General features: G+C 35.5%; 1 protein-coding gene across 1 annotated transcript in view; it reads left to right on the forward strand.

The window, feature by feature from the left end:
* NAALADL2 (N-acetylated alpha-linked acidic dipeptidase like 2) overlaps positions 1-20,981 on the forward strand; it is a 416,276-nt gene that overhangs the window by 322,106 nt on the left and 73,189 nt on the right. The window contains exons 10-11 of the mRNA XM_053986839.1: positions 2,515-2,720; positions 4,869-4,988. Coding sequence (XP_053842814.1) covers positions 2,515-2,720; positions 4,869-4,988 — 326 coding nt within the window. The remainder of the gene's footprint in view (positions 1-2,514; positions 2,721-4,868; positions 4,989-20,981) is intronic.

The raw sequence follows: 20,981 nt of genomic DNA on the forward strand, positions 1-20,981 counted from the left end.
ATTTGATCTGAGGAGTAAGAACGAGCATCTGAAGTGTAACTAAGATGTTAAAATCATTAGGAGTAGATGAAATGTGATAGTTGGTAGCATTTTAAAACCCAAAAAACGTAACACTGATTTTATAGCTCTATTAGACATGGTTGAAGATGGGACGTATAACAAGAAAAGACAGGATAAAGAGACTCTTTTTGATGGTGAATCTCTGTTGGCCAGCCCATCACTAACCTGAACACTATCCTGTCTCATCACCTTCAAGGGTATCTGATGGGTATTTTTTTCTCTATCTCCAGTCCTTTCTCTTTTTTTCATTTTTCCCTGTGATTCTGAGAAAGGACAGCTGCTGCCTCTGCAAGCATGACCATCCTTTCTCCTCTGCTTTTCCTGCAGTCATTTGCTTTAGGGTACTGCCTCTATTTGAGGGAGAGATGTGCAAAGATGAAGAATTTCAAAGGAGGCACCAGCTGTAATGTTTTGCCCCTGCTCATTCAGCTGGCATCTCCAGCAGTAAGTTGATGCTTCCTTCTCAATCAAAATATCCTGCATTATTTTAATAAGGTGTCTCTCCTCTCACATGGTCTGTTCACAGGCTAAACAGAAATTATTATACAGCAAGCATTTATCCTGCTTGACCCCCTGTGTTTAGTGGCACTTCCATTAATGACCTAGAGGCATGTAAAGCCATTCATTTTGGTTCGTAATTCCTGTCATTTAACGAGTTGAAAATCCTACGGTTTTTTCATTGTCAGTGCAACCTATAATTAAGCATATCATGGTGCAACACACAAGTTGCAAAATTATAAGATTTAGATTTCATCTTGTTACATTAAATTATTATGTAAATCTAGGTTGACACTTTGCATATCTGTTTTTAGAAAGAAATTCTCGTTTCCATACCTACGCACCCCCAAAGTTGATTGAAAAGATTGTGTTACAGGTACATAAAAAATCATCTCTTTGTAAAGCATTTTGAATTCCTTATTAAACAACATGTTCAAATATTTTGTTGAACAAGGCTGGTGAAACTCCAGTTTGATAGAGAATGCTTTTATAATCAAAGTGTTCCGTTCATATTGTTCCCAGGCAGCAGTCACTGCAAAACATAGTGGGTAGATATTCTAATTTTATAAGCAAATACAAAATGTGGGCAATGTTCAGCAATCTGTTGCTGCATTGTGATCCACTGACAGCAAGTGAATGATTTCTCTTGGTGAAAGAAAGAAAAAGAAAACGTTTCCACTTTTTGGAACCCAGTGACACTCAGGGATTGCTGTGGGTCTGACATCACTGTTCCTCACTGTTGAGAACTGTTTTTCTGTTGTTTATTGGTATCCTGAAATAGGGAAAGAGCCCCTTCCAAAGTCTACATCTGGGCCAGAAAGAGACTTTACAAAATACCAGAGCAAAACCAGTAAGCAATCCTTCAAAGAGGGTTGTGAATTCATCTCACACAGAAGGTCTAATAGTTTAATAGCTCATTCAGAATAACTCTGCTTGGACTTCTTCACAGGCCTCAGTCACACTAGTTAGTCATGTAATGTCATAACACATCATCAGTTCTGGAGGTTTTTTTTCCCTTGTGGGTGGTATTAGGGTTATATATAATGCCTTGAGAGATGAAGATTTAATTTAATTTTTCTGGAAAAAAAAAAGTGTGTTTGTTTTTTGGGGTTTTTTTCCCCATGAGGAACCGTAGACATATTCTTTATTTCAGGTTGAAACTTCTTGCTTTTCTTTCTACAAAAGGCTTTCTTCCAGCATTAACACAGCTGTTAGGTGTGACTTACCATATCTGTATCATTCATTATCTCTATCCCTCTGTCATGTCTCCTCTCCAAACCTGCAGTCCAGGTATTTTAATGTCTCCTTCCACATAAGGCTAAGTCCTGATCATCCCTAATCTGCTTGCCAGCTGCTCCACTGCTGTTTCTGCCATGTCTTTTTTGAGATAGGGTGGTGAGCACTGAACACAGTCTTCCAGGTGAGGGAGTACTAATACTTTGTGTATTTTCTTTGTTTCCCACTGTACTGCCAGACCTTTTGTTTACTTTTTTTCTTTTTGTTTCTTTTCTTTTTTTTTTTTTTTTTGGATGCTGATGTGTATTGATAATCGTTTCCTGCTTGTTATTTTGTGGGTTTTTTTTTATAACACTCTACTATGAGCATGATTGTCTATATGACCTAGTCCTGACTGTAAAAATGGTCTATATCAGATCTACAAGGAGAGCAATAAGCAAACAAGGAAGGCAAGGGCATGGGGATTAATTTAGGAAACTGCATACAAGTTTTTATTAACTAGTTCACTTTAGGTAGCACTCACAGTTTTCTGTATAGTTGTTGTATGATTGTCTTGCATGTCATCATACACTTTTTTGTTGACAGCTTTGTGTTGCATTAATGACATTACACACTACTAATAAAGTTCATTTTTAGGGTTGTTTTGAATTATTTTAATCTGAATATTCAGAAAAAAAAAGTTTGTTTTTTGGGTTTTTCTATTTTTATTCCTCATTTCAGACAGATACGTCATCATTGGTAGCCATCACAGCAGTTTGAAGGGTTATGGTGGTCAAGGCTGGGCCAGCAGCACTGCTGTGATCACAGCCCTGCTCCAAGCCCTGATGCCAGAGGTGAAGAGGGGCTGGAGGCCTGACAGGACCCTGCTCTTCTGCTCGTGGGGAGGAACAGCCCTGGGGAACGTCGGCTCCTACGAGTGGGCTGAGGTAAAACTGCTCTGGGAGGACTCACTGCAGGGAGGGTTCCTTCTGCTGAAAGCTTGGATGTGGCAACCCAGGACATCCCTCTGGTTGCCCTGGCTGTCTCGAGACCCTGGCAGGGGGCTCGGAGACTTTGGCATGAAGTCAGAAACACCTGTGGCTTTGATTTTAGCCTGTGGAAAAAGCTGCCAACTCTGTATGAGGAATTACAAGCCCCAAGGGTTTGAGTAGTGTGGTAGTTGAATTAACTCAGGGTGAAAAAGTAGAATTTTGGGGCTTTTTAGAATGGAGTTCAAGGGGACAAGATGGAGGGATTTGGGCATGTCCTGACCTTCTTCTCCTTCTTCTTGCCCTCCATGTCTTCCTGTGATGGTGACACTTTTCTATTGGTTTCAGGTAGAGACCCACTGTCCAACATAGATGACAGATATTGGCACGTTATTGCAAACACAGCACACGTAGTTTTTGATATAAAATGTAAACACCACCCTAGAGGGCACACAGAATGCCATGGATGACTTGCTAGACAGAGCTCAGCAGGTCAGAGAAAAAATGTTATAGATAAGAGAAAATAAACAACCTTGAGAAGCCGACCCTACGCGTTCAGACTTCTTCTTTGGCTGCGTGGGCTGGGAAATGACTTTTGCATTCTCGGGGTCACCTCGACACCATGGACCCCGAGACTTGGAAACAATATGAAATTACCACATGGAAATTGTGGCTCGTTAACTGCTCTCTGAGGTCTGCCTGTGTTCATTCATGCACTGCACAGCAAATCCAGGGAACACATCTATTGAAGCAATTCCTGGGATAACAAGGTGCCAGGATGCTGCCATGCCTGTGGGGGTTGCATATACAGCACCTTTGGGAGCTGCTTTCCCACCCTGCTTCAGCACAGCTTTGTAAAAGGGCATTGCCAGGGTTTGACAGAGGGAGGAAAACCTCAAAAAACGACGTAGGCACAGAAAGAGCTTAGGGAGCTTTTTCACCTTCTTGAGGGTTTAATATTTAATAGTTTTTCATCGATAGGCTTAGTGTGGGGAGAAGTGAATCAAGAGAGAAAGAAGAGAACCATGCTATGGTTTACATGAATTAAATAAACCTTGCAGTGTCTCCATGGCTAGTGCTGATTCACTTCTCACAGGTTTGTGATGAGGAGTTGGATACAATCCCAAACAGACGATTCCTTGGGCTCTTAATTTCAGCAGAATGGGAATCAGCTGGTTGAAAGAAAATACCTCAAAAAGTATTGATGATCATAGATTGCTAAAGTAGACTTCAGGTCATAAATTAAAGGAGTTGCTACTCCTCTAGGCAGAGAATTTCATGGCTGCTTTTCCAACTCTAATGGTTCAATGAATTAAAACAGTAGATAAAATAAAGAGTTAATTGCTTTTTACCGTGCATAAGAAGCAGCCAACCCTCATTGAAATTTCATACTTCCAACATGATTATTCTTCAGAAACAAGAGGGGGTGAAAAAATCAAATTGAAAAGATCCAGGCTGGAAGCAAAATTTGTTTAGTTCCACTTCAAGTCAGCTTTGCATCAGATGTAATTGCGTTACACCCCTTCTGTTCAATATAAAGAGCCACTTCATGCAAAGAGGAGCTCATTACTGAGAAGGCAAAGGGGATCCTTTTAAAAAAGAGATAATAATTGAAACAGTTTGTACATGCTATTTTTATAGTCTAAAAAATAATAAAATGAAAATACTGGGAAAGTTATGCAATTCAAATCTGAATTTGGTCTCTAAATATTTGAGTCCGTTTAACTTTTGATAATGATTGCTTTTGAAGTTTGTCTTCTGTAAGGCATAAGTTTAAAAGGCCATCATGTTGTTTCACAGTGTGTAATGTTTTCATTTTTGGCCTTACAAGTGTAGTAATTTTTAATTCGTCCCAGACCTGTTTGCATTTTCTTTAGATGATGTGTGAAATAGAATTATAACTTCTGCTATATAGAGAAATAGCACTGAGATATCCTTTGAAGTTCACAAGAGCATATTGTGAGAAGCAGTAGTTAACTAATACTTGGGGAATCACAGAGGATGGAAATGTAGGGTGCAGTTTTCCCCTAGAAGCAACCAAAAGAACCAAACCAGCCTTAATTATAATGATGCAGAGTAGTAACCATTTTTCTGCTTGTGTTGTAGGATCTCAGGAGCGTTCTTCAAAGAAATGTTGTGGCCTACATCAGCCTCCATAATCCAGTCACAGGCAACTCAACTTTACGGCCCGTGGCATCCCCTTCTCTTCAGCAGCTGGCAGCAGAGGTTAGAAATAATATTTGTTTTCACTTGTGGTTTATGAGATTACATGGCTAGAATGTTTAAGATCAGTTGACATTACACAGCAATCAGTGGTTATATTGTTTAAGAATTTTAACCTCACAAATACACATGAACTGTTTTTTGTTTTTTTACAGTAAGCAGGTTAATTTTTTTATTTCAAAAAACAATAGATAAGAGGTTGGAAGGGATAACTTGTTTCATCTGTTTGTTAGACAAAGTCTGACCACACTTGCATGCCCTACAGCTTTCTCAAAGTAACATATTTGTTATTCTTCAGCAGAGAGCACATTTTTCTCATCCTAATCAAGCCTTTCCAGACTGTTTCTCAATTTGCACTTAAACCTGTATATTTACCAGATGTAACATGACACAGAGGGAGAGTGTTACTCCTACCATAATAAATCCTGTCTGAAGTGAGTATGTCAGGTTCAGTGCTCAGCCATGCCTGTGCAGCTCATCTGGAGCCAGAATATTCCATGGGTGCTCTGGTGTAAGGGCACGTAGGCCTTCAACTAATGACCCCACTGCTGTTCCTGAGCTTTCTGAATTTATTCATATTTTACATGAATGGAAAATAGTGTAAGGCACGTTCTAAATTCAACCACTTTGAATTGGTATGCATAAAATGGAGTTCAATTTCACTCTAATAAATTATGCTTTTTCGATGGTTTTTTTCTGTATGTTTGCCAAATGAATACTTATTCTGATGTTTCTTTGACTTGCCTCTGAAGCTTTTGGCAAAAAACACTCCTCAGAGCTGCATCTTGGATTAAATGCAGTTTAAGACTGATCTGGCTTGGCAATTGTTCAACTAAGTTAGTAAAATGATATCAGTAAATTGCTTCTTAACAATGTCTTAACCACTTCTCCTGTTCAATGTTTAAGTGGTAATTTCCTCAATGAAGGAATCTGATTTATTCTGTGTATGTATTATGAAAAATGTGATGCAACATCGTTTCAGAGAAAAAAAGCTTCCATTTGTGGAAAATAATTTATAATGTTGTGTATGTGAGTCTGCAGGTGTTATGGATTATTATGTCAATTCAAATTTTGTTACCAGTTTTAGCTATTGTATTTGCAAGAAATACTATCCTGAAGTTGCTAGCCTTTTGCTCACCTAGTGGTGTTGGCAGTTCTACCTCCATTAAAACAAGTATTTGACATTTAAGGGAGTAAGTTTATTATTATCCTTGAGCTATTTGGTTTTTTTCTCATTTTATTTCTTTGACTCTACAACACAATCCATGGCAGTGATCTTAAAACTAAATTGTCTGGAGCTTTGCATCAGTCTCTTTATTATCTCTTTATCACTTTAAGACTCGATTCTTTCATCCTAATAATGCCATATTAGTATAAGCATTACGTTCATGCCCTCTGTTTTGAAAAGGAAGCAAACTTCTGCTTTATTTCTGTGATGTTAAATAATATTTTGTAATTCTTGTAATAGCAGTTGTGTTCTGTTCAGCAGTATGGAAAGAGCCCCTCTTAGCAGCCTTTCCTTGCATCTGTTAATTAATAAAATGTGACTAGAATGTCTTCTTTTTTTTTTTTTTAAGTCCCAGTAAACACCTTCCATCTCACTTCTGATTCTCTAATTTTGAGAGTGCATCCCTTCTGCATGTTTATCCTAAAGCCCCATTTAAAAAGTAAAGGATAAAATGCCTGTGAGCATTTTAACTCTATGGCTTTCCTTCTGTAGGATATTATTATTTGTAATTAAAATAACTGTCATGTAGTTTGTGACATTAAAAAGATTTATAGGAATTATTGCTTCCAAATGCTGGCTAGATATCTGAATTCATATCAAATTATTGACAGTGATGGAGCAGCCCAGCACAGATCCTCATTTGTTCCCATGGGTGCTCGTAGTTTGCCACGTGTCCAGAAGATTTTCTCTGGGAGACTGATCTGCTTATAAAGAATATTGATATTACTGCCAATACTTGCCATGAAGACAATGTAATTACAGATTACCTGTAAGTTATGACACTGCAAATGGGGTGAGATGTGACTTTTTGGAGCTCATCTCATCTTGAAGAAATTGTGAGTCTATTCACGTGAAATTTTTGCTACCAGGTGCAAGTTGCAAAGAAGAGCTTAAAAATTCCAACGAGAGAAAAGGATCGTTTTAATTTGTGTGAGCTCTGAATATAGGTTAGAACAGAAAAGAAGGTGAAACAGCAATTTAGAATTAATGATATCAGTCCATTTTAAAATGAAAAGATAGATTAGCCTGTCTTGTTTAGTTAGATAGACGTCTTCCATATTTTGTGAATACATGGAAAATCCTGAACTGTGCCTTTGGATTCAGTGGTAGAACTCATATTTTAATTCCATTTTTAGCCTCAACAAAAGAAACTGTCATGCATTATTTTTCCTTCTACTGCTAAACAGTGTTATAACATTGTTTGAAGTTAAGGGAGACTAAAATCTTACCATTTTTTGGGTTTTGTTAGGTGTTCTCTGTAGTACTAAAGTTGTGTGTGAAAGAGATGGAGAATGTATTCCTAGGGAAAACTAATTTATGTTAGAAAAGCCTACAGAGTATACGTGTTAGGATTCTAGAAATAACAATGAAAAACTGTAGTTTGTCCTGTGAAAGAGAACTCAAGTAATAATCACACTAAGTGCAGAGCACTCTGTGGATGCTGCAAGGAACATAATTTAAAGAGAACTATGTGGACATAGCAAACTAAGATGGGCCAATGTACACAGCAATGTTTGCTTTCTGCCTTGTTTTGGTTATTTTCCGAAAATAAAATTTTGGGCAGTTGCTAATCACAGCAGGTTCCACAATATCTTTTTTCCTTAATTACTGGGAAAATTAGGAAAGAAGCTTTTGCTGAAATGTTGTTAGTATGGATATTCTAAAGTCAACAATTAAAAGAAGAATCAGGAAACTTAATAATTTGTCTGCTATGTGAGGTCTGGCAATCAGAGAATAGAAGAAGTGCTTGGCTAATTAACAAAGACCATGTTTCTTAAAGAATGTTTTGTATAAAGGCATTATATCTTCATATTAGTTGCAGGTTTCAAAAGGGACCTACATAAGCAGTCTGCAAATAATAATTTTATATGCCTGTCTGTGGGATTCCGGTTGAAACACCAAATTACACGAAGAAGGAAATTTAAATATTTGGATTAATTAAGCAAAGAGGAGCTCAAACAGTTCTGAGACCTTGACATATTTAATTCAAATATTTTTATATATCTAATTAGTGTCCACATTAACGAGAGGGAAGTACTGCCAAGTTATATTTTTGTCTACTGTTATTTTGTATGGAAAATTATGGTTAATTCGCTTTCTCAGTTGGTGAATCAGCATTTGTTGGCAGAGTGTCATTGGTAAATTGGGTTTGTTCAAGGCTGGGATTCATTCTCTGTAAATAAGGCTGTTAATGATTTTTTCTATAATGGACATGTCACAAAGAAAAAAAAAGTTATTATGAAACATAAATTCATTGCTGTTGCCTTTTAACTGATTGTGTCACCATCAGACTCCAGGTCTGCTGTTACTGCTGAGCCCAACAGAACTTGTCTCCCAAGGAAAGGAGTGATTTAAAGCTATTGATGAATGAGTTGATCATTAAAAATGACTATGCCAAGTATTGTTCCATGCTATTTATCAGTATTTGTTTCCACTAATGGAGTAAAAGGCATAAAATATCTCTACATTTAAAGGTGGTGTTATTGACAGAAAGATCTTTTTTGTTTATGAAGTAGAGCCAAGATAAACTTCTGCATAGATGTTACTACCATTATTTTTTGATTAAAAAAAAAATAAAATCTTACATTAATGTCAGCATCAATTCTCTTCTTCCTACTTCTGTGTGTTTCTAATTTTTTAATACTGTCAGCATTAATAGTGAATCTCCTAGTGTCATATATCAGTAGTTGTAAATAAGAAAAAATATGATAATTTGAATCGCTTGTTCTATGACTTGTAACAGAGGACTCTTGCTTCCCCATGAGCTTTCAGTTTTTACCTGTTATCACTTTTAGTGTTAGATTTGATTGCTGGTGTTATTTTTATATTTGTGTTGAGAACAAAAGAAAATCTCTTTGAGAATCAGAATTTATGCTGTGAACTTCTATCTCAGGAATTCCTAAGTGTGTTAGAATTATGCCTTTAATATAATTGGCAATACTTCATTGCCAGCTTTATTAAATTAATTAAGATGCTGCTTCTCCAATGTGAAAAGTTTCATTTAATGGTGGATTTGATTTGCAGGAGGTTTTTTTTGTATCTTCTAATGAATTTTTCCTTTTGATAAAATGCTTCTTTGTCCGCTGTTACATATTTTTTCACTCTTCTTTCAAATTAAATAATTTTAATACATAAATGCAAATTCAAATAGTCAATAATTTAACCTACTCATATATTTTGATGTTATAAAAATAATATTACTGTTAAACATAGAGAAAAGAGTTTGTTAGCAAAACATAATGTAATAATGAACCTATTTTCCAGCTGTGATCTTACTGGGAACAATTCCTTTGTTCCTGATGACTCAAGCTTTCTGCTTCCATGTCCTTCCCTGTATTTACATAGATTTCTAATGGAGGTGTAAATTATGTGTATTTTCAGAAAGGTTTTCTTGGTTTGAAATGTAAATGTCTATTTCAATAGCCATTGTGGACGAAACTGAATAAATCTGAATATTTTATTACGTTTAGGTGTCGTACTGGAGTAGGGAAGTAATTTCTTTTCTACTGCAAAAATGGGGTTTGGTTCAAGTTTTCTATTGTCCAATCTAGTTAATATTGTTTCATAATGAGCTGTACCATGTAAGGGAATTGTTTTTCCCTTCCAGACACTTTAGCCAGACTACAGTATTAGAAAAAATAACTCTGCTTCTGTCTAAATATTCTTTTGTTTAATTTCATCTTGATTATTTCCCTTTAAAACTGACTTTTTCATGATAATAGAAAGATGTTTTCTTAGCAATAAAAAAACCTTTCATGTAGAGAGTTTAAAAGTAAACTTTTAGTTTTTACAAAAGAAGATAGATTGAGAGTTCTGGATATTTTAAAGTTTCTACATAAACAGAAATCACTGACAAGTTCCTATTGATGTTTCTCTCATCATTATTAACTATGTTGCTGAATGAAATTAAATTGACTCAATAGATATAAGCTCTACTACACAAACAGCCCATGGGAAAGAAATGCACATGCAAAAATACGGTGTATGGCCAAATAACCAGAAAGAAAGAAAGCACCTTTAAATCAGAATTGGTAAGAAATTAGTATAAACTGAAATGAGACTTCAGACTGTGTAATGTTTTATGGTCCAAAACAGCTGCAGCCACGAGATTTAGTTCTGCATGTTGCAGAAAAAAAATCAAAATTTTGTGCCGCACAAATTACTTTTTAGTTTGCAGATCTTACTGGGAAAAAAAAAATCACCTGGGTAGCAAGAAGCAGACCATTTCTTTGTTGGACAAGCTTGAAGATATTTATTTGGTGTTTCATAGAGTAGTGAGCAGGTTACAGAAGTCAGAGGAGTGGGAAGAACTGAAGTTTTGTAGAAACTTGGGAAGGTGTGGGATTTTTGGTTTGGATGGGTTTTTTTTTTTTGTTGTTGTTTCTTTGGTGTTTTTTCTTTTGATTTGGGTGTTTTTTAAGCTATTTTTCCCAGGAAGAGTAGAAGTACCTCTGTAGAATGGTAAAACAGTAACTGAGGTGAAAATGTGGACCTGAGCTCCAGTGGGTGCAGTGAAGAGTCTGGAATTCCTGCTCATGCTGAGAGATTTTGAGATGTCTTTTAGGGTTCAGGTTTAAAAATCAACTCAAAATTATGGAGATTGGCATATTTTTGTTACATAAATTTGTCCCCCCCCTTTCATTTCAGTGTTGTCGCAGTATCAGTTCTTACACGTGAAAACAAAATCTTGATTGCTTTAAGGCTGTTAATTGAACTTCTGTGTCTCTTGTTTAGGCATACCTATACAAGAAATTCTCACATTTAGGAAGGGAGAAAAAATAAATCCCCAAACACCTCACCTGGTTAATGTCAGTCATCAAAAGGAAAAAAAAATCTTCAGGTTTTAACTTAGGCATATTTATTGGCAAGAAGTTAGAATTCCTTTGATGAATTCTTTGAAACCAGGTGTGAGAAAAATCATTCCAAATCCATTTAAAACTGTGATAGTTTAAATAATCACAAGCATAACCTGGAACTGTCCTGGGGTTTGCCTGGTTTGTTCATTCTTCATCTGTTACCACAAGCAGATTCTGTCGATGGCGTCTTGTCTAGGGTGAAAAAAAAGACTAAAGAGAGCTAGAAGGGAGATTTTTGGGACACCATAAACAGGGAACGTGGAATTTCAAAAGCAGTGTCAAGCCAGTTGTATATATGTGGAAAATACTGGTATTTACCAAATTGTTCCTGAGGTTTTAATTAGTAACGTAGTTGAGATGTGTTTTTATTTATTGAGTCAAAGAGCCACAATTCCCACAGTATTACTCCTGTCTTGAAGTGCACACAGAATGGGACTTCACTGAATAGAGCAGAGAAAATTTTACAGCAGATAATCTCAGATGTCAGGAAAAGCCAAAATGCAAGAAATAGTTTTCTTGGAGGCTCTGCAAAAAGCTTTCTTTTGGCAGCTAAAGGTCAAACAGCTCCAACCTTTGTCTCCTGGCAGTGCATTGAAAGGGATTTCAAAACCTGTTTTGTAGCCTTCTATTTTAACACTTTAAATGCTTTAAGTTTTCTTTCAAAAGGAGGTTTAGGAGAGCTGCTGACTCCTCTGCTTTGTAACATAACATCCTTGTCTTGGTTAGATAATTATTGTGTAATTACTTAAACAAGGTGCAATGTTCTATCTTCAGTGGGTAATTCAGCACTAGAAGGGAGACTTCTAAAAATAAACACCCCCTAAAAAAAAATCAAATTGGGAACTAGCTTCCTCTCAGTTTTAACCTGAGAATGATCACTTTTAATGTTAGTTCTAAATGTTTTTAAAAAGCTGCACATCCAGTTCTAATTTATTGCTATTGATTTTTTTCATAAGTTTTGAGCACTCTTGGGCAACTGTTGTGTTCTGTGTCTGAATGGAAAAGGAAAGCAATATTTAATACTAAGATTAATAAACAGCTTGTGGGTTTGTGAGGCTAGAGATGTAAGTGATCTTCTTGACATTTCATACATTACCAGTGACAGGCAAGGAAGAGATTTCAGTTTCTGCAGTTCTGGCTAACTGAAAGATTCAAAATTACCTACTAATTCTGCAAATATCTCCAAAAATATCTCCAAAAATCTGTGGAAAAGTTACCCTTAGGTTATTCGCATTTTCTACTACTGCTAATTATTTAATATATATCTGAAATCTCAGTAATACTCAAAAACTTTTTTTTAGTTAGCTTTTAGTTTTTAAAGTTTCTCTCATGAGTATACTTTTTAAAATCCTGTAATTTTAGCAAGTTTCTATATCATGCTTTTATCAAAAAAAAAAAAAAAAAAAAAAAAAAAAAAAAAAAACTATGGAGGTTGAAATTCAGTAGAAAAGTTGGAATTTAGGCTACTAGGCAACCTAAAAAATTAAAGCATAAATACTTTAAGTTGTTTTATTTTTCTTTCAAGTTGGGACTAGGATGAAGAGAATGGTGTTTAAAGTCATTTTAACTCTGAAACATAAACCTATAGTCTAGCAAGTAATAACTTTTGAAGACAAGAGAATAAAATGTTATATGGTATAGGCTGACATGGTTGGCAGAGTACATGAACTCTGTAGCAGGATGATTTTTTGATGTTTTTAAATTTCTCTCTTTCATGCTAATTACAAAACATCATATTTGCTTTTAAATTCATTATTTTTTAAAAAACTTGTATGCTGTATTTTATTTCTCGCATTCTGTCTCTTGCATTTGGCCTGCTTATCAAGCTTTGTGTAATGATTAGATTTTTATTTTAAACAAGTAGCAGTAATTATTTGCAGCTGTCAGTCAAACTATTTAATTAATTCCAAACACCACAAAAGTATCACAAATCTTATTTACAAAATATGATCAACTAAGCTTGTAAAACATTTACTTGCACGGCTAAAATGGAACTGAATGCTCAGAATCAAGGGTGCTTTGGATCCAATTATATTGGAGAAAATTTTTCTTTGAATCTCTGGAGAATTGGAAGGAACAAAAAAAAATCACATCAAATCTTTTTCTTCCTGTAAATTAATGGAACATTGCTATAACTTAAACAAACATGCAGTTTGCTTGGTTTGGGTTTGTTCGGGTTTTTGGTTGCCTTTTTTTTTTTTTAATAAAGGAAATGACAATTTTATTTCACAGATGCCAAATAGGAGGTGTGATGAGGTAGAATGTCCATACAAATGAATATGTAAAGAACCTTTGATGACACAAAAACAAAACTTACAAGGGCTTACAATGAATAATTTGATCCAACTCCTCACTCTACTGCAAAACTAAATTTCTCTGATGCATTTCAGCTTCCAGTCTACAAGATTCTAAAACTTACTTAGATGATCTGTGCTTGACTTCTATCACAGTGCTTCTATCACCATAATTTGGAACTATTTTAATCATTTATTGAAGTGACCACAGTTAAAGAGGAATGTTTGTTTTCCCTTTCTTCTGTGGGTGATCTTTATTCTTCTTTGCAGTCACCTTTTTACATTTTGAACAAAAGCTATCATTATACACAAAAGAAAATTATACACTTTGTGCACTGAATCTCAGCTTCAGAGAATTGATACATCTTTCTTAAATTAATATGAAATTTGGTGTTTGAAATTCACTGATGTGTCTCAGACAAGCAAGGGAAGTGGATTTTGGATTAGTTTTTGCCATGACTGACATTTTTCAGATTAACTAATAGGAAATAATAAAAATTAGAGAAGATAATTCAGGTAATCTTCTCTGTCTTGCTATGTAAATATTGAATTTTTAAGTATGCACAAATCTGTAATTGGAAGTTATTAAGGAGTTATGGCATGCTGTCAGGGAAATGAAGAAAAAGCTTGAATTAATGATGCTGTAAAGTCTTGAGATGCCGTAAGACCACAGAGCCCAGGGTATCCAAAGTGATATCCAGGCTATCTTAGCTAAAATGAGCTGTGGGCTCTGAAATGTGGTGACCAAGGGTGTTCCAGAAGCTCAAAGAGATAACGTTGAATCAACATTACAAAGGAGAATTGCAATGACCTCTGTAACTGTAGATTGATTAATATTGATAATAACTCAAGATAAAATGCAGTGATAATTGATTTAAACAGGACTTAGAAGGAGGATAATTAATGCCAGTAAGATTTTTTTTTCACAGATAACATCTCTGTGTCATGAAAATAGTTTTTAATATTTGATGGAATTCCATGTTTTTTTGTAAAGATGGCAGCACAGGCTTCTATGTAACATCTTCAATGATACTCTGGAAATCACTATAAAAACAGCAGTTTAGGATAATTATTAATCACTAATTTCCAGTTTACACAAACTGACTGATAAATTTTCAGTGGTGTTACATGTCAATGGAGAACCAGCTTGGAATGGACCTTTTTCTACCAACATTTTTCAGACAGAAGCAATAATACATTGCTACTCAACAACTTCATTATTTATTGGAGAGAAACTTGCCACTCACATGAAAAAACTGATCTCAGTATAAGAATTTTCCCTTTTTTTTTTTTTTTTTAAGAAAAGGATAAAGTAGACAATATAAATGTTGTATTTGGCTTCAGACCCACAACTCTCAATTGTGGCAGAAAGGATGTTATTAAATACATCTGAGTTCTTACATGTGATTTCTTATATAAATACCACCTATGGACTATGAAACAACCAGCACAATGAAAATCATGTTCTGAAGCTTCCAGGCTGTTTATAATTTAAAAATGTGTGTGTGTTTGTGCAAATGCACACTTGATTTAGTATCTATGAATAAAACTTGTGAGCTTAGGAAAACTATTCCCATCCATACAATTATTTGCATATACAATTATAGCAGTGAGGCCAGAGATACAAACTGTGGCAGGTGGAGTGCACAGAGAAAGATTTAATATTGAGCAAAAAATGAGCTCATGTTTATGGGATTCAATAGCTTTAGCCCATTAAAATATATTGGGTTGTGAAGTAAATTTTTTTCCACACTGCTGACTAGAATCTGCACCTTTGAAAATTCATGTAGATGCTGTATTATTTAGTATTCTCAGAAATATATATATGTATCATTCATTAGTCTTCCTTACCAGAGCAAATAACTTTAGATTGCACTTTACAGGATTTGTCAATTTGTTTTCTCAATTTGTGCAGTGCAAACATTTCTCCCTTACAGACTGTGCATGTATTGTTTCTGAAAGTTCAATTTTATTGTATCAAAATTAACTTTAAAAGATCAGAATTTGGAGGATGAAACCTGAACTATAATGGTATAGATACTTTACTTAGATTATATTGTGCAGTAATTAGGAGCTATCAGTTGTCTGTATTGTAGAACTCTGCTAATCAGTTCTGAAATAAAATACATCAGCCTTTCTTGATTTCCTTGCTTTCTATGAAAACGCAATGACATACCCCTGAAAACTTGTTAATAAAACTCCACATTTCCTTAACAAGATTTAAATTAACAATTCAACAAAATTTAAATATGTTTCAGTCCAGTAGTACTTAACAGTACATAGAAATTACAATATCTCTGTACAATGCTATGCTTAGATCTCAGATAATAATCCTAATTTTCAGAGCACAAAGAACCACATCATTTAGATGTATAATGAGTTTTGGGTGATTGCTGGCTACTTTGTGTTCTTTTGAAAATCTTTCCAAAGTTCCTTGGACTAGATCAGATTCATGTTAGAATGCTAAGTCAGGTTCTGGTTAAAACCACATTTTATTCAGGTAGTTGAAGACTTCCCCCAAACCCTAATATTTCATAGTTCTTGAAACCAAGTAAGCTTCTATGGAAACTGGAAAGAAAAAGTCATTTGACCATATGGCTTTCCCTAAGGTTTTCCCTTCTCCTTTCTCCACTGCTGTTGTTTTGCTGTACAGAGGCAAGGACACTTTCTTGTGGTTTAAGTAGATAAAAGTTAGAAGAATCTAGTCAGAAACAGAATATTACAGTACCCCACTGCTGTAAAAATAAAATCATTTGACATCTTTTGGATCATTTAATTCATCTCTCAGTGGAGCCTGGAGACTTGCATTGTGGTGCTGATACACTTTAATAAATCTGCATTCTGATTATCTTCCTGAAAAATTTGATTTCTACAGATACTTGATATCTTAAGTGCAAATACTGTTATTACATCATTTGCTCAATTCCCATTGAAGTCCAGAAGAGGGTTTTTATGTGAAAAATATGATGGTGGTTTATTGACCTTCATGGTCTGTATGCAGTGGTGGGAGTGACTTTCCATTTCAACGACTGAAAAATAGGTTTTGTGTCTGGCTGGAAGTGGGTGATTTGTTCATGCATAGTTGCTATTAAGAAGTTTCAGTGTCAGACTGCAGGTTTCAGGGCAAGGTAAAGCTTTGTCAGCAGTAAATTTCTCTGGTCTTGTTCCAGGCTGGTGCCATGAGGGAAGATCTCCCATAGTTTACCCATGTGTCAAGAGAGTTCTTCAAAGAATCACTGATTTTCTGTGTTCTGTGCCAAAAAAAAAGTTTCTTCATTTGTGTCTATTGCAACTGAAATTTGGTCTTTGATTACAGTAATAAAGCCAGAGATATTGATGGCAAATTTCTCCCCCATTTTCAAAAACCTGGCTGTTTCACTGGCTGTACCATGGTTGTGTATGTATGTGTCCCCTCTTAGCTGGATAATGCGGTGTTGGGGTCTGCCCTGCCTCTGTGTGCAGGTAGAGATGTGCAGGGTGATTCCTTAGGATTCTTGGATCACTTAAAAGAGCTGAGACAGTATTGGATGTTGGGAATACATGTGGAGGAGCAGGGAATATGAGGCATGTAATATGCAGGACGAGGATAAATGATTTTCTTTTATTTTTTCCTAGTGAAACACGTGAGATTAGGTTGTGTTCATAACCAGCAGATTGAAGATCTCGGCATGGTGGAAGAAACCCCTGCATGGGGAAAGGGTGGCAGACAGCTGACCTCTGCAGAGCATCTGCTTTTCTGGGTCAGCTTGATGATAAAGCTCATGAGGGTGCCTGCTGAGCTGATTTGCACGTTGGCAAGTGGTGTTGTTTAGGAAGTGGTGCTAGCAAACATTTCTGGCAGAAGAGCCACAGATCTGAGTTCTTCGTAGCTGAGAAATTACATGGGAATGCTGATGGTTGGGGAAATGTAAATTAATCACAAACTGTAGTAAAATAGAATAGTCACAAACTGTAGTAAAATAGAGTAGTTACAAACTGTAGTAAATTAGAACAGTTACAAACTGTAGTATCCATGCTACACCCAGCCGTGGGTCTAATTTCTAACGGTAAGTGCTGCGATACGAGCACAGATTTTGTTCTGTGTGTGGTGTGGTTTGAGTTTGTTTTGTTTTCCAGAAGAAGGCTGCATTTCAGGGGTAGTTTGAGCCATTTGGTTCCCTAAATGAGAGCCGCGGCTCCTGCAGGTGTGTGCTGTGAGTACTGAGGGTAGTGCTGGTCATTAAAAACCCTGTAAATTCACTTTCATGGTTTGCTTTACCAGGTGAGCCTTAATTCACTTTTACTGGAAAGTATGTCATAGAAGCTTTCTCTCCCAATTTTTTCTCTTTGTACTGTTGTATTGGAGACCAGTGAGCAAAATGATGCTGCTCCAACCTCCCAGTGAATGACCTGTTTGGGATACTTAAGAGATCCTGAAATATAACTCTTCAAAGAATAAAGTGAGTGTACATATCTGTCCCCTTCAGAGTGATAAGTAACATCTTTTTTCTTTTTTTTTTTTTTTTTTTTTTTTTTCCTGTGGGGTATGGGGAAGCAAGACTGTAATCTCACTGGCATGAATTATTTAATATCCATTTAGAGGGTTTGAATCACGAGTCCCAAAAATGAGTAGCACGGCAGAACCTGATCGTCACAAATTTAGACTAAACCAAAATGGGTTCACAGTCTTTCTGACTCTACATATTGCAGAATGAGAATGCCTCCAGGCTTTTAAAATGCTTTACAAACCATGGCTTGGAGTACAAAATATCAACCTTTTGAAAATCAGACTTTGTTGTCAAATCCGTTTACCTACTTAAGCAGTGTTTTTATATTAGCAACAAGCAACGGCACAAAACATTTGGGAAGTCATGCAGCTCTTATCAAGTCCCAGATTATTAGTGTTTTATATTAAACCCCATTAATTTGCATTTTATTAAACCTAGGTTTCACAGTGTCTCAGTATATCTGTGACAAGTAACACTGACCAGTGTTCCTGCTACTGAATAACAGCAAGAAAAAGCTTGAGCACCATTAAGTCTGGGGGAGTTTTACTTTTTACATTATCAAAAAACAGATTGATTGCATCCTTCAGTTACAAATGCAACCATTGCATGGTCAAAAATCATTTGTATTCAAAATTAGATCAAAATGCCTAAGCTCTAAAGGAAAAAGCATCCAAAGTTTTGAGTGTTGGGTGTGGAGATAGGTTCCCTCTTGATACAGTATTTTCTGGGTTGTCTATTGTAACGGAATACAATTTTAAGCAGTTTCCTGAAATTCACCATCAATAAATGTAACTCACTGAATAGTGAGGCTGAGCCTGTGGTCATGGAAATTCAGTCTTTATAGTCACTTTACCTGGAGTTTTGGAGAGTTTGCCTTTTCCTGTGGTGATGAAAAAATATGGAAGAAGTTCTAATGCAGTATTTTCTGGGGTAAGTGGATACTTTGGAGAAACACAGCTACCAAAGGTGTGTGCAACAGTTTCTCAATTATTTTTTTAAACTTTATAACTCTATATTTTTAAGGTACTGAGATGCTTGGAACTGCTGATGACATTCCCATTGCAGTCTTGCCACTTATATAATTCATGCTATGTAATTTTAGCTTTAAATATTTGATTGCTCTGAAATTCTCTTATCAAACGGGAACATACTTGCTTGATTTTTACCTTCCTTAAAAAAGCCATTAAAATTCCTAGCAGTTTGTGCTGAATGTTGGCAACAGGTACGTTTGACTCAATGAGGCATGGGACTTCAATTTGGTTATAGGAAGGATAAATGTAATTCAGAATCATGTAACAAGCATCAGGAATCAGAGAAAGACTGTCAGTAGATAAAGTTAAATGTAGAAAAATTGCAGGATAGAAAATTAAATTTACACTTTATAATTTTTTACTACCTTGCTTTTGTATTTCCTACCAGTTTGATGTAACTTTTGCATCTAAAATGTGATTTAGTCCTGTGAGGTGCCATTTATTATAAAGACTTTACACTGATGGTCATGTTTTTTTAAAAAATAAGACAAATATTAAAAAATATGCAAATATTGCTTAACAGAAACCAAAGCCTTGAACAAGAATTACAGGACTGAGTTTGTCTCGTGTTTTCTAGCTGTAAGCTAAATAAAAAATAACTCCAGTTTGCACAGTAGTATAACATACAGCAATATATTTATTTTTTTTTGTTCCAAGCACAGATATTTCTCCATGCATTATTTATAACCACTGGTATTGTAATTTCCGATTTTTTTAGAAAGTCACCATTGAAATGAAAAAATTGCCTCACACAATTTTGAATGGTACAGCTGGAGTTTTATTTTTGGCAGTTTTATTTTTTCTTATTTTTATTAATAAAATAAATTTTATTTTATTTTTGTGTTTCTTCTTATTTTTATTAATAAATTAAATTTTATTTTATTTTTGTGTTTCTTAGGTAAACTGACTTTTCCTTGGTTCAGTGGCAATCAGAATACAATATCAGAACTGAATCTTGGCTAATCTTGGTTTGACCTGACCTTTTGAAAGTATTGTGTTTGTCACCATTTTCAGTTTCTTCTTCCCCTCTGGGTGATAAAGGCCTTCTCTGGCATGCAGAATACCTGCAGGCTTTTTGAAAGAACAATTATTTTAAAGGTTTATCTAAAAGGCAGGTTTTTTTCTTGTGAAAACGCAGTTCTACCTCCCTGCACAGCCTAGAAAGCTGTTTACTCTTGGAATTTCCAGGTGTGGTGCTTTTGTGTGTGAAAACACAGAGCACGCTGGTGGTGGGGAAATTCAGAGTGTCTAATGGGGATCCCTGGGGCTGTAGTGATTTGTTTGAGAACCACCTGCAGTGTCCACGAGTATCACGGGGATTCAGATGATGCTGAATTCCTTGTCCCTGCTGACTTCCAATAAACACAGTTCTTGAGGGAGTTGTTTTTCCCTGGTGACAAGTCCCTCTCAATCGAATATGTGTGTGTGCATGGAACATCTCTCACTTTACTGTGGTAGTCCTGAAGAACCCAAACCAGGGGCAGTTTCTGGGATTTAAATTTCTCTTTTTTGTGACTGATTTTGCAGGGCTACAGAATATCACCAGAGTCTTCATGTTACCCTTAAAGGTCATTAAATAATGTTAAGATTTTAGATATTTTCAGTAAGGCTTCATACATATTTAAATGAAAATATGTGTAAGTGGGAAGGAAAAATTGCTAAGGAAGTAAGGAACCAACATCTTATTCATTTTTAATTAATCACTTTGATCTTAATATAACATTAATTAAATGCAGCAAGGTTTAGTCACTCTACCTCATAAGATTTCTTGGTGTACCTTTAATCAGGTAATCAAATGATCACATTGTATAAATAGGCAAATACATCACATCAGTGGTGTGTAACATTCAGGCTATTTAAACCACAACTACTCTCCATCTATAGCATATTAATTATCACCACCATATTTAGATTTTCTTTTCCTACACAGAGAAAGAAAGAATGAATGAATATAATTTAGAATTATTTTTATGCACATACTTGAATCACATCAGTTTGATAAGGCTCAAAACTGGGGAAATGCTGTGCATTTAATTGTTATGTAGTTGTTTTGCTCTATGATATTGAGCAAGACAGAAATGTTAGATACGTTACTTGCCT

Source organism: Vidua macroura, chromosome 10, assembly GCF_024509145.1.
Source record: "Vidua macroura isolate BioBank_ID:100142 chromosome 10, ASM2450914v1, whole genome shotgun sequence".
NCBI lineage: Eukaryota > Metazoa > Chordata > Aves > Passeriformes > Viduidae > Vidua > Vidua macroura.